We start from the raw sequence: 12,572 nt of genomic DNA on the forward strand, positions 1-12,572 counted from the left end.
AGAGGGGAGAGGCTAGAGGGTGATGGAGGGGCTCACCGCACCAATTACAATGGATAGCGCCGCTGCGGTGGATTTCCCTCTGGCTGAATTTGTCCCCCACCCCACCCGCTCACCCACACTCGCGTGAACTGATTTGCGCCATTCGACGTTGCCGTCTGTTTTTAATCTTTTTCAAGCGGGTGCAGGTGAGCTCGGGCCCGACTAAGGGCCTTTTTGATTCATAGGATTGCAAAAACACAGGAATAGGAAAAACGCAGGATTGAAATGGCATGTCCATTGGATCCCTATAGGATTTGAGTTTGTTTGATTGTGTTAAGGGAAAAACAAAGGATTTCTTCCAAGAGGTTTGAATGAATGCTAGAATTCCTGTGAAATGTAGTACAAATGAATCCTTAGGAAAAAATCCTACAGGATTCAATCCTACGAATCAAACGATCACCGTAGGAAAAATTCCTAAGGATTCTAATCCTTCAAAGATCTTATGAAAATCCTTTGAATCAAAGAGACCCTGAAGTTGTGGAGCTCAAAATTTATAGTATTCCTCTAGAAGAAGCTCGAAATTACTTCTATACTGATTAACTGATGTGTGTGCAAAAAGAAAAAAACTGATTAACCGATGAAACAACCAGTGTTTGGTACACTTCTGCGGGGGTGAATTGGTGAGTTGGACAGGGCCCACCCGCAGCAAATTGCTTCTATTATGGTGGCCGCCTCCTCTCCTCTCCATGGCCAGATCCCAAATTTGAAATCGCCCAACGTCTCCAGACTCCTCCTCTCCGCTCCCCATTTCAAAACCCCCAATCTCGTCCTCTCCCCACCCCCACCCACCGCCGCCGGCCCGCCGCGCCGCCGCTCTGCCCAGATCCCGCCCGCCGCAAGCCCATCCCTGCCTCCGTCGCAGCCGCAGCGGTACCCGCAGCCGCAGCCGCGATGCTGTCGGACGGCGGCGACGACGACAGCTCCGCCCCCGCGCGGTTCGAGCTGCAGGAGGACCCCTCCTTCTGGAAGGACAACAACGTGCAGGTAGCGATTCTTCTCGCCCCCCTCGCCGGGAGCTCCCGCGCCTCCGCCTCCTCGATTCTCCCCTCGCAGCGGCGTCCCGATCTAGTTTCGCCCGCGGCCGCGCGCTGCGCCGTTGGAGCATTTCGTCGAGCACCTAGGTTCGTCAGGTCCGGTCCGCGCTAACCGCTCCGCCCCGCAGGTCGTGATTCGTGTCCGGCCGCTCAGCAGCAGCGAGATATCGGTGCAGGGGGACAAGAGGTGCGTCAGGCAGGACAGCGGCCAGAGCATCACCTGGACCTGCCACCCGGAGTCCCGGTTCACCTTTGATCTAGTCGCCGATGAGCACATCACGCAGGTATACTCCTTGTTCCTGTTCGCCCGTTCCTTTACTTGTTCCGCAGATGTGTAAATACTCTTGTGCTTGTGCTGTATAGGAGAGTCTTTTCAAGGTTGCTGGGGTGCCCATGGTGGAGAACTGCATGGCTGGCTATAACAGCTGCATGTTTGCCTATGGGCAGGTGAGCTACAGCCTCCACCTCCACCTGCTGTTGCAGTGTGCTTACTCTCTTTTATTTGCACTTTGAATCATTGAGCTTACAAAAGTATCCTGTTTCTTAGACCGGTAGTGGCAAGACCCACACGATGCTTGGGGACATAGAAAATGGCACACGGGGAAACAATGAGAACTGTGGTATGACGCCTCGAGTGTTTGAGCATCTCTTCCTAAGAATCCAGAAGGCAAGCTCTGATGATATGTTGATTCTGATGCCTAATTTTGTGCTGTAGATGGTGTACTGTTTCTGAGGTAAACTTTTCAATTGCTGTTTGCAGGAAAAGGAAATACGAAGAGATGAAAAGCTCAGTTTTACTTGCAAGTGCTCATTCCTGGAGATATATAATGAGCAGATTCTGGATTTGCTCAATCCAAATGCAACAAACTTACAGGTAATTCACTGAAATCTAGTGTCTGCGTATACCTATTTGGTGGTTGCATCTTTGTCGTGACACTGTTGGGAAAAGTTTACAAAGTTTGCATCTAACTTACAGCTATGCTTTTCTTTTACAGTTAAGGGAGGATGCGAAAAGGGGTATGCATGTTGAGAATCTGACTGAACATGAGGTTTCTAATGCCCGAGAAGCACTGCAACAACTTATCGAGGTCAGTGTCCCAAAAACAGCGTAGTAGGCCTGATTTTGGCAGTACCTGTGTCGATGATTGCAGAATGATTAATATAACATGCCTACATCAATTTTGCTCAAGGTTCTTCGCACAAACAGTCAAATACACACATATAAACTAAGTGTATAAATATAAACATGCTTTTTCAATCTCCAATTCCTTGTCTCCTTGACTTCTCTTTTGATCGTTTTAGCAACTGTCACTGACAATTACAGCCACTTACTTTCCAAAACTATATACTTAAACATTACACAATACAGTTTTCTTTTGATGCAGTATGAATAGAAATCCGTAAATATGAATTTTAAATAGGAAAAACAATTAGCATATTATACTTTACTGACAAGATGGAGTGACTGAACTATTTAGAACATGGACTGCAGTTAAGCTGATCAGATCCATCATTTTCGCATGGCATGTTACACTAGTTTTTCCTTTATCTCTAGGGATTGCAGCAAGTTTTTCCCTCCCTTTATTAGTCACATTATTATCTGTGTTAGTTTCACTAAATCACTAGCTAAATTCTGCATTTTCTCTTCAGGGGGCAGCAAACAGAAAGGTGGCATCTACCAATATGAACCGAGCAAGTAGCCGTTCTCATAGTGTATTCACTTGTCTTATAGAGAGCAAGGTATAGTTTTTGTGTAATAGGAAGCAAAACATTCTTGCCTTAACTTTCAAAGATATTGCTAGACCAGCATATATTTGTCCCTACCTTAATGCATGCATATGTATTGATGCACTTAATCTTCTAACTGAACTATCAACCTTACAGTGGGAATCTCAAGGTATCAAGCATCATCGATTTTCTCATCTTAACCTTGTTGACCTTGCTGGCTCAGAGAGGTAAGTTCCACATGTAACCTTGCTTTTTTTGTTACGTATGATCTTGTATTTCAGAGCCACCACAAATATACCTGTTATGCTTCTCAAGTCTCCTATTCTTGCAACTGAACGTGGATGATGTGTGATGTGCAGGCAAAAGAGTTCAGGTGCAGAAGGGGAACGCTTGAAGGAAGCTTCGAACATCAACAAGTCACTCTCAACCTTAGGGTTAGTTGTGGAGCTTCAATTCTTTACCTCAGATAATACTAAACTGTTCATAGCTTGACTTGATTCAGTTTAATCATTTCACTGTTTCCCTATGGGATTGTTACAGACATGTTATTACCAGCCTTATTGCTGTGTCAAACAAAAAGTCACAGCATGTTCCCTACCGAGATTCAAAATTGACATTTCTGCTGCAGGTAATATGCACAGCTGAAGTGGTAGATTTCTCACGTTATGTTTTTGACATCTCTGATGTTAACTTTGTTTATTTATACATTTTCATCTCTTTCCAGGACTCACTTGGAGGTAACTCCAAGACCACTATAATTGCAAATATAAGCCCATCTAGCTGGTAGACTTCTAAACACGATTTCTTTTTCCTTTTCTGCAAAAGGCTTGCTATAGTTACATGCATCTTACTGATATTTTAATTTGTATTTCTAGCTGTGCAGCTGAGACATTGAGCACATTAAAATTCGCGCAACGGGCTAAGCACATACGGAATAATGTATGTCATGAACATGTCTTATTGACTTGTTTTTAATATGCAAAACAGTAACTAATTGTTGTTTTTGTAGGCTATTATAAATGAGGATGCCTCTGGTGATGTGCTGAGCATGCGTTTAGAGATCCAACATCTCAAGGTATAGATGATGAATTTCAATTTCGGTTTAATGAAAAATATTCTGTGCACTGGATTGCAATAAGTTCCAGGTTAACATGTTTCTTCTAATTATGGTCCTTTGTGCTATGATTGACGTTTGTTGTTAATTAACAGTGGCCTGTGCCTGATATTTTTTGTTGCAGAGCGTTAATATGTTTTGTTGTACACAATCTAATGCTTTGCTATTACCACAGAAAGAGCTTAGTCGCCTGCAAGGACAATCTGGATTTACTAACAATGGATTTGTCTGCGAGTCCCCTAGCGCATTCAAATGGGATCAAGCTAATGGCACATTCAGTCCACTTATGTTTGATAAGAGAGCTACACAGGTATTCATATACTGTTTTGTCTATATCGAACATTATCCATGTACTGGTTCTGTTTGTTGAACTTATGTTTTTAACCGTATGCTTACTTTCTCTTTCTCGTGTTGTGTTCAGAGGAGAGATTATGATATTACACTTGCCGCTGCATTTAGGAGGGAGCAGGAAAAAGAAGCAAAGCTAAAGGCAGCAATTGCTGCAAAGCAGATTGCCGAAGAGCTGGTATGCATCTCTCTTCACTACATTAGATTTTGTAGATACTCTAGAACACTTTGTCACTAAAAAAGCAAATATATGCCAGTATAGTATTTTTTTTTCTTAATGTCAATTTGTTGTTGCACCACAGGTGACTCAAAGATCAGAAGAGGTGAGAAGTTTCAGGATGAGGCTTCGCTTTCGTGAAGATCGAATCAAGAGATTGGAGCAAGTTGCATCGGGGAAGTTATCCGCTGAAGCACATCTCTTGCAAGAAAAGGAAGACCTCATGAAGGAAATTGAAGCTCTACGGAACCAACTAGAACGAAATCCAGAAATTACAAGATTTGCTATGGAAAATCTACAACTGAAGGAGGAGATTCGAAGGTTAGCTTCGGTATCCAATCACTTCAGTTGCCCCCCTTTTCTACTGCCTACACTAATATAGTTGGTAGCTTGATGCCTTTTTTTTTGAACTTGTAGGTTGCAGTCATTTGTTGATGAAGGAGAATTGGAAAGAATGCATCAGCAGATAAATGTTTTAGAACATCAGGTATCCACTTTTGTGAAGGGGAATTTTTCAGTGATAAAATTTTTTTGTACTAAAATGAACTTTTTTTTAGTCTTATAATTTTCTTAACATCCTGAACTTACTTAGTTTGTTTTCCTTTAGCTCCTAGAAGCACTTGACTGGAAACTTATGAATGAGAAGGATCCTGTTAACAAGGTATGCTATATAATTTGTAGACTTCACTCCTGTTTAGTGAAAATATATGCAAAACTTTTGAATTTTCTTTAGCTAGCTGTTACAAATACTTGCATGGCATTATATCTCTTTACCTACCATTTTGCTTAGACGATATCCCATAATGACTTCTACAGGACCTCTCACTATTTGGGGAGGAAGTTGGTGATGAGAAAAACGAGTTTCTTCTTGTGCAGGTTGGTATTGTAGAACTATATTTGGCATATCGTCTGATGATATCTTCACAGATCTTTTAAAACAACCTGTAAATTAATCATAAGTGTACATTGTTGATCAACTCCGATACGGAGGAGGTAGCTGACTTAATAAGTATCCTATTCTGATTCATTTTTTTCTGTAACATCAGTTTGTAATGTTGTTATACAGGCTATCCAAAATGAGAGAGAAATCGAGTCACTACGTAAAAATTTGAGCGTCTGTCTTCAAGCAAAAGAGAAACTCGAGAGGTATATCACTATTTCTTGTCTGTGTATTCTGTTATTGCATGCTATGGTTGTGTGGTATGATGAGAAAGGAATATCACTATTTCTTGTCTGTGTATTCTGTTATTGCATGCTATGGTTGTGTGGTATGATCAGAAAGGAATATTAATGTCATCAGCTTTTGCAATCATAATTAGTTCCTTAAATTTACAGTATTTACTTCAGGCCCCATGGTAACACAACTCTCACATATGTAAAACCCTTGGTGCCCCACAAACAAGATTAGAGGTGTATAGTATCTAGAAGTAAAAAAACACTTTTTTGTTAGTGTTTCAAGTCACTGTAACTGCAGAAATTGTTGTGCTGTTTTTGCGCGCTACATTTCAAGACCTACCATTTGGTTCTTGGTGTTCTTGTTGTTGTTGTTTTTTATTCTGCTTGGTAGTACTGTGCATATCGAATGGATAATATGCTTAGAATAGTTGGTGGGAGGTCACCCAGGTTTTGAGATATCAATTATTTAGTGGTTGGAGTTAATGATGCATTTGTGCAAGTTCAAGAAAAGGTGTGCTTCTCAGAAGGGGTGATGGCTAGCGTAGGTGTAGATCAACCACAACAACTCATCTGTGCTGCATTTTGTTTGATTTACTTGCATATGATATCCCAAGAATTATAAAAAGGCCCTAAAGAGTATGGCAAGTCATTTCTAAATCATCTTGGTTTGCAAGCTTCACTGATGGTTTTCACTGCATACTACTCTTTTGTGTGTCCGGAATTATGTTCCTTTTTTTTGCTTTGTCTTGTCCAGAGATTTATGTGGTTCATTTCTCACATTGGATGTTGTGCAGGCGTGTTGATGATTTGACTGTGGAGTTGGAGGTAGCGAAGAAATGCGACCATGAGAACAAAGAATTTAAGGCTGCACAGCACCAGGAACAGTCCGTCTTGCTTGATGCTCAGACAGAACTTAAGACATTGGTAGATGCAATAGCAACTGCAAGTCAAAGAGAAGCAGAAGCTCATGAAACTGCAATTGGGTTGGCCAAAGAGAATGAGAAATTGAGAACAGAGCTTACGACCCTGATCGAGGATAACAAGAGACTGGTTGATCTCTATGAACAGGCTATTGTCAACATTGAGGTGAAACAACATGGAAATTATCCTTCCATTCCTCAAACTGAAGATTCGAATGAGCAGCAGAGCAGCCATCCTTCTAATGGAGGGAATAGCCTGCTGGATGACCAACCAGAGGGTGCATATGGTTCACGTAGTGATGCTGTAGAAGAGCCTATGATAGTGGATGAAAACTGCAGCCACAAGGATGACCCTTCGAGATCTGAATTTTCAGAACTGCAGCTTCAACTGGAAGAGATGCATGAAGAAAATGATAAACTTATGAGTTTGTATGAGAAAGCAATGCAAGAAAGGGATGAATTTAAAAGGAAATTTTCTGAGCAAAGCAATCATGAAACCACAGAAGACGTTCAGTTCAGAGATGCTGAAATGGATGAAGCAATGGATACCATGCAAAGCAATCCTGAAACTACAGAAGACATTCAGTTCAGAGATGCTGAAATGGATAGTATGCTAAGCAATCTTGAAAGTTCAGAAGACATTCAGTTCAGAGATGCTGAAACCGATGCTGAGGGTTTCCAAGGAGAGCATGTACATGACTCTCCAATTGTAGCTTTCAAAGAAGCGATGCAGCTTGTCCGTGTCAAGCTGGAGCATGTCCAAGACAAGCTTGTGACTGCCCAGGATGCAGTGCAATATTTCAAGCTACTTGAAATGGCTAGCACCAAGGCAGAAGAACTTTCATCAAGCATTCAGCTCTGCTGTCTAGATGTCCAGAAAGAGCAGGAAGACATCAACGCCCTCAAGTCCGCACTGTCAATATCACACGAGAGAGAAAACGCTTTGGAAGGCAAGTTTTTCTCGCCTGTGGCATCATGCCGGGACTTGCATTTGAAAACCGAAGCCCTTGCCGGGTCCAAGTTTGGTGTCAATGTTCAATCAATGAATAAAAAGATGGAGCAGTTGAGTAGGTTGAGAACTCGCAAAACCGAGATTTCCGCTGCACGTGCAGAGGCACGCAGGTCTGAAACCGAGCTGAGAAACAAAATCGATGGCCTTAAACAGAAATACCGTTCCTTCGAGGCCCAAAGGAAGGAGACAGAAAGGGTTCTCTTCGCCATCGACAACCTGGAGTGCCCCGCGACTCCGTTGCAGAAGCCCATGAATTTCGGCAAGGCGTCGGAGCTGCTGAAGTCCGAGGAGGAGAGGACAAAGCTCTTGTCTGAACTGAAGAAGTTCCGCGAGCAGCTTAGCGTGGTGCAGAAGGAGATCAAGAGCATGAGGAACTGCGACGACATCGACGGTGAGATGTCGCGCCTTGAATCGGAGATGGAGGGCTGCTTCCTCTCCCTGCTGGAAGCCGACACCGAGAAGTTTGTGCGGGATCACACCTTGGCCGAAGTCTGGGAGGTTCAGCAGAAGGACTTGCCGAGCCTACTGGTCGACTACCAGGACAGCGTTTTCCATGTGAAGCTGGAGGAGGAGCAGATCAGGGTGTGCGAGGCGTCGTTGCAGCACCAGACGACGTCCCTGGACGAGATGAACTCGAAGCTGAGCCAGGCGATGCGGGACCTCGGCGAGCTTCTGGTTGCCAGAGGTTTGGACGCCTCCACGCCGCACGTCTCCGACAAGGTGAAGGGGGACCTCGACGCCATCGAGGCCCATGTCGCCGAGGCCAGGCAGCTCTTGCTCGTCGACAACCAATAAGATTTGCTGCGAACCAAAGCAAACCGGTTCTCGCCATTGACAGACAGGCTGGTCTGTCTCCGCCTTCATTTTGTACAAATTCTTTGTAACGGAACGTTGGTTCTCTCGGGTGCTGTTATCTGTGATTCGATTCTGTAGTTTGGATGGATGGGTGGATGTAGGTCCTGAAGTGGACTGTAATAACTGTTCTGCGCGGCCTCTTGTTCTGTTCTCTGGTGGTCTGGCATCGAAGCTTCTTCCAGAAGGCCGTTGCTAAGCTATGCAACTATAGATTCACCTCCTTCTGGTATGCACTTGGCCGTGCAAGACAGCAATGATTGGACAATGTCGATTTCAAGAGGGCTTGACTATTTTGTTGTTTATCATAATCTGTGGCAGCGAGCGTGGTTGCGTGTGTTCGTGAAGAAAAGAATGCCGGTGTTTCAGTTCATCGCAGGAGGTTGCAGGCCGAGAAACTTGTTTTCCATTATTGTACTACTACATTTGGTGTTAACTTGGGCTGTGTCGTGGCGGTTGAGAAATGTGTTCTGCAGGTCCTTGAGGGCATTAGGGCAGGTACAACGGTGTCCAGTCAGCTGTCTGGAAGGGGTGACAGCTAGGATTTTAGATGATGTGGAGGAGAGAGAACAAAGAAAGAGAAACAACCCGTCTGTAGAATAACCAACGATCTGCAGCCCTTAAAATCCGGTGGATACAGATGGCCTTCTACCGTTGTATGGGGTGCCGTCTGCAAAGTTGTTTGTAACTGCCTCCTTTGTCCCTGGATTAGTCTTCCACTCATCAATATTTGAGAGTGCTATAGACAGTAAAATAGACGGTCTAATGTATAGGGTGTCTTAATCTCTGTCTATACGTGATGTGGAGCATCGTTACAGACAACGAGTTGTCTGAACTAATGTACATGCCCTCATGCTCCATGCTGCCGCCCGGTTCGGTTTGTTTGGATTGCTTCTGGAAGCTCCTTGAGCTATTTTTGTCTCTTCAGGGTTGCTTCTTTGCCTCTTTGTGTCCACTTGTTTGGTTGGACTGCTCGGCTCGCCTATTTGGTCGTTGTTTTCCTGAAATCTACTTTGCCTCTTGGCTCCACTGATCGGTCAGCTGCTCCTCCATGAATCCAAAATAACATAAAACAATCTCTCTCCACTCGTCATCACCATTTTATAAGAGCGGCTAATAATGATATCAATCACACGTAAGACGCGTACCAACGACCGAGGCTGCGTGCCTCGTCGACATCCACACCCCCCGTGTCCGTGCGCCCTCCTGTCTCTCCTACTCGGCCAAAACAGACACGGGTGCTCAGCCGAAAAGCGCCGTCGGATGGAAAATCTCCCGGAACTCCGCTCCACAGCCCACACGGACACACCCGCGTGCGTGTGCGTGCGTGCTGCACCGGGAGCCCGACACGCCGTCACGGCCGTTCCCGTCGACCTCTCTCCGTCTTATCGCATCACACAGCAAAGGTGTGGCGCAGCCGGTCGACCCCGACCGCCGTCGCGGTCTCGCACCCTTTTCGCGCGGTTGCGTCCCGGCATTCCTTCTTTTCTGGCAGCGAGTCAGCCACACCAATAAACACCAGGGAATAACGTTTCAAACGGATTAAAAAAAACAGTATGCTCAAAAAAAGTACGGATTATAACCTTTCATAAAAAAGCAGTATCCTAAAAAAACAGTAGGGATTATAACCTTTTCAAAACAAAAAACAGTATCCTTAAAAAAAGAGTAGGGATTAACCTTTCAAAAAAAAAAAACTGTAGGGAATTAGCTTGTTTTTCATTGTTGTACATTCAATTTAGTAATCAGCCTGCTTGCGTCGCGGCAGTTCAAACTGTTTTCTGTAGCTCCATGCTGCCGCCCGGTTGTTCGGATTGCTTCTGGAAGCGGTTGAGCTATTTTTGTCTCTCTGGGGTTGCTTCTTTGACTCTTTGTTCTACTTGTTTGGTTAGACTGCTCGGTTTTTTTAGCAAAAGAGGGTTTTCCTTCAATTTCATTAAGAGAAACCACGCAAACCAGTACCACTTCAGTTCAAAGCGAAAGAAAAGAAAATAAAGCTAAGAGCGACAAAATTACTACTATCAGGTTTTCAGACAAGTAGACTTCTGAGCAACCCTCCCCATGCAGGGGCACGCATTTTTACATTGGATTGACACCAAAAGCAACATCTAAAATGCAATGTCTCGCACAAATCGCCTGCCTAGGAGACGAGCAGATCTTCAGCAGCCTCAGGACTCCAGGTCTCCACCCCTGCGATGCACGATACACTTCACTTGCTACCTGTTCGCTTAGCCGTACCCCAACATCAGCATTTTTTTCCTTGGATGGTTTTATTTGCAAAACAGACCAGTCCGAGATCCATTTGCACATCAGAACAATAACATTCATCGGATCACATATTTTTTTCCTCTCAAAGGTCACATCATTCATGCATTTTTAAATTGCCTAAAAAAGGGCAGACATGCAAACAAGGACCAATTTTTTTTAATCATATTTAGGGAACATTTTCAACCATCTATTAAAACAATCGTGTAGAGTAGCAAGCACAAAGTTAAGATCAAAAGCACACTTCAACAAATTCCAAATGAGCCTAGCTACCGAACAGGAAAAGAATAAATGGTCTATGGATTCATCCTAGCCACAAAACACACAATTTTTGCCTCCTTTACATCCCCTCTTCAGCAGGTTATCTCTAGTAATAATACCTTTTTATTAAGAAGCCACAAGAAGAATTTGATCTTAGCACTTAGCAGGTACTTTGACTTTTCCATAGGAATTTGTGTGGAAAGCCTCTATCTCTTTTGATCAAATGCAAATATAAAGATTTCACTATGAATTTCTTATCAGGGGTCAACATCCGCATGGGTATATCTCTCCCCCCCATACATCCTAACCTCTTCACATCTACTTTTCAGAGAGTTCCACATATCAAGGGACTCTCCAAGTAGAGTTCTTCTAAAGGTGAATTGTTGCCATCCCATCTCAATGGCATAAAAACAGAGATATTATGATTGTTGCTAATAAAACAGAGACTGGGATATGCTTCCTTTAAGGGTTTTTCTCCTACCCACCAATCTTCTCAAAATCTAGTGTTTTTCCCATCCCCTAACTTTTTCATTACATGTTGATAGTATATATCCCTAATCTGTAAAAGGTTGGACCAGAAGTGAGAATCTCCTGGTTTATGCTTTATCCTAGAGATGCACTTTCCTCTCACATATTTGGCAAGCAGGACATCCCGCCACAACCCATTCTCTTTTTCTGATTTCTACAACCATTTGGCAAGCAGGGCTTTGTTAAAAAGTTCCCAATTTAAAATCTCTAGGCCCCCTTGTTGTTTTGGCATACAACAGGTTTTCAGTTAACAAGGTGGTATTTTTTCTTATCTTCATCTGCTTGACACACTAGTCTTGCTCTATAGAAATCCACTTTTTTCCTCACACCTATAGGTAGAGGATAGAAGGACATCATGTATATGGGAATATTGGTTAGACAAGACTGCATCAGTGTGACTCTCCCAACAATGTTAAGCAACCTCCCCTGCCAGCATGCACATCTTTTTTTCATTTTTTTTCAGTCATAGTCTTATAGAAACTATTTTTCAATCTCACATCAGAGACTAGGATGTTGGGGAACGTAGCAGAAATTCAAAATTTTCCTACGTGTCACCAAGATCTATCTATGGAGAAACCAGCAACGAGGGAAGGAGACTGCATCTACATACCCTTGTAGATCGCTACGCGGAAGCGTTCAAGAGAACGGGGTTGAAGGAGTCGTACTCGTCGTGATCCAAATCACTGGAGATCCTAGTGCCGAACGGACGGCACCTCCGTGTTCAACACACGTACAGCCCGGTGATGTCTCCCATGCCTTGATCCAGCAAGGAGAGAGGGAGAGGTTGAGGAAGACTCCATCCAGTAGCAACACAACGGCGTGGTGGTGGTGGAGGAGCGTGGTACTCCAGCAGGGCTTCGCCAAGCACCGCAAGAGACGAGGAGGAGAGAGGTAGGGCTACGCCAGGGAGAGATCAAATCGTGTGTCTAGCAGCCCAAAACCTCAAGTATATATAGGGGGAGGGGAGGGGCTGTGCCCCACCTAGGTTTCCACCCCTAGGGGTGGCGGCCAGCCCTAGATCCCATCTAGGGGGGCGGGCAAGGGGGGAGAGAGGGGGATGCACCACTAGGTGGGCCTTAGG

At 44.1% G+C, this 12,572-nt stretch overlaps 1 protein-coding gene across 1 annotated transcript; it reads left to right on the forward strand.

Annotated features, from left to right (window-relative positions):
- Nucleotides 1-798: 798 nt before the first annotated feature.
- LOC119303152 (kinesin-like protein KIN-12G) lies at nt 799-8,748 on the forward strand. Its single transcript, XM_037580245.1, has 21 exons — nt 799-1,023; nt 1,202-1,357; nt 1,437-1,520; nt 1,621-1,740; nt 1,834-1,947; nt 2,069-2,161; nt 2,724-2,813; nt 2,958-3,028; nt 3,161-3,235; nt 3,342-3,429; nt 3,526-3,584; nt 3,677-3,740; nt 3,811-3,876; nt 4,091-4,225; nt 4,337-4,441; nt 4,566-4,801; nt 4,898-4,967; nt 5,088-5,141; nt 5,297-5,356; nt 5,547-5,626; nt 6,451-8,748. The coding sequence occupies exons 1-21, from the start codon at nt 931-933 to the stop codon at nt 8,381-8,383; spliced, it is 3,846 nt and encodes a 1,281-aa protein (XP_037436142.1). The 5' UTR covers nt 799-930; the 3' UTR covers nt 8,384-8,748.
- Nucleotides 8,749-12,572: the final 3,824 nt, after the last annotated feature.

This window comes from Triticum dicoccoides, chromosome 5A, assembly GCF_002162155.2.
Source record: "Triticum dicoccoides isolate Atlit2015 ecotype Zavitan chromosome 5A, WEW_v2.0, whole genome shotgun sequence".
Lineage (NCBI taxonomy): Eukaryota > Viridiplantae > Streptophyta > Magnoliopsida > Poales > Poaceae > Triticum > Triticum dicoccoides.

Coding starts and splice junctions, on each gene's coding strand:
- LOC119303152 (XM_037580245.1), top strand. CDS start 931: ATGCTGTCGGACGGCGGCGACGACGACAGCTCCGCCCCCGCGCGGTTC. Junction 1,024..1,201: donor GGAAGGACAACAACGTGCAG/GTAGCGATTCTT, acceptor TCCGCCCCGCAG/GTCGTGATTCGTGTCCGGCC. Junction 3,741..3,810: donor CTAAGCACATACGGAATAAT/GTATGTCATGAA, acceptor TTGTTTTTGTAG/GCTATTATAAATGAGGATGC.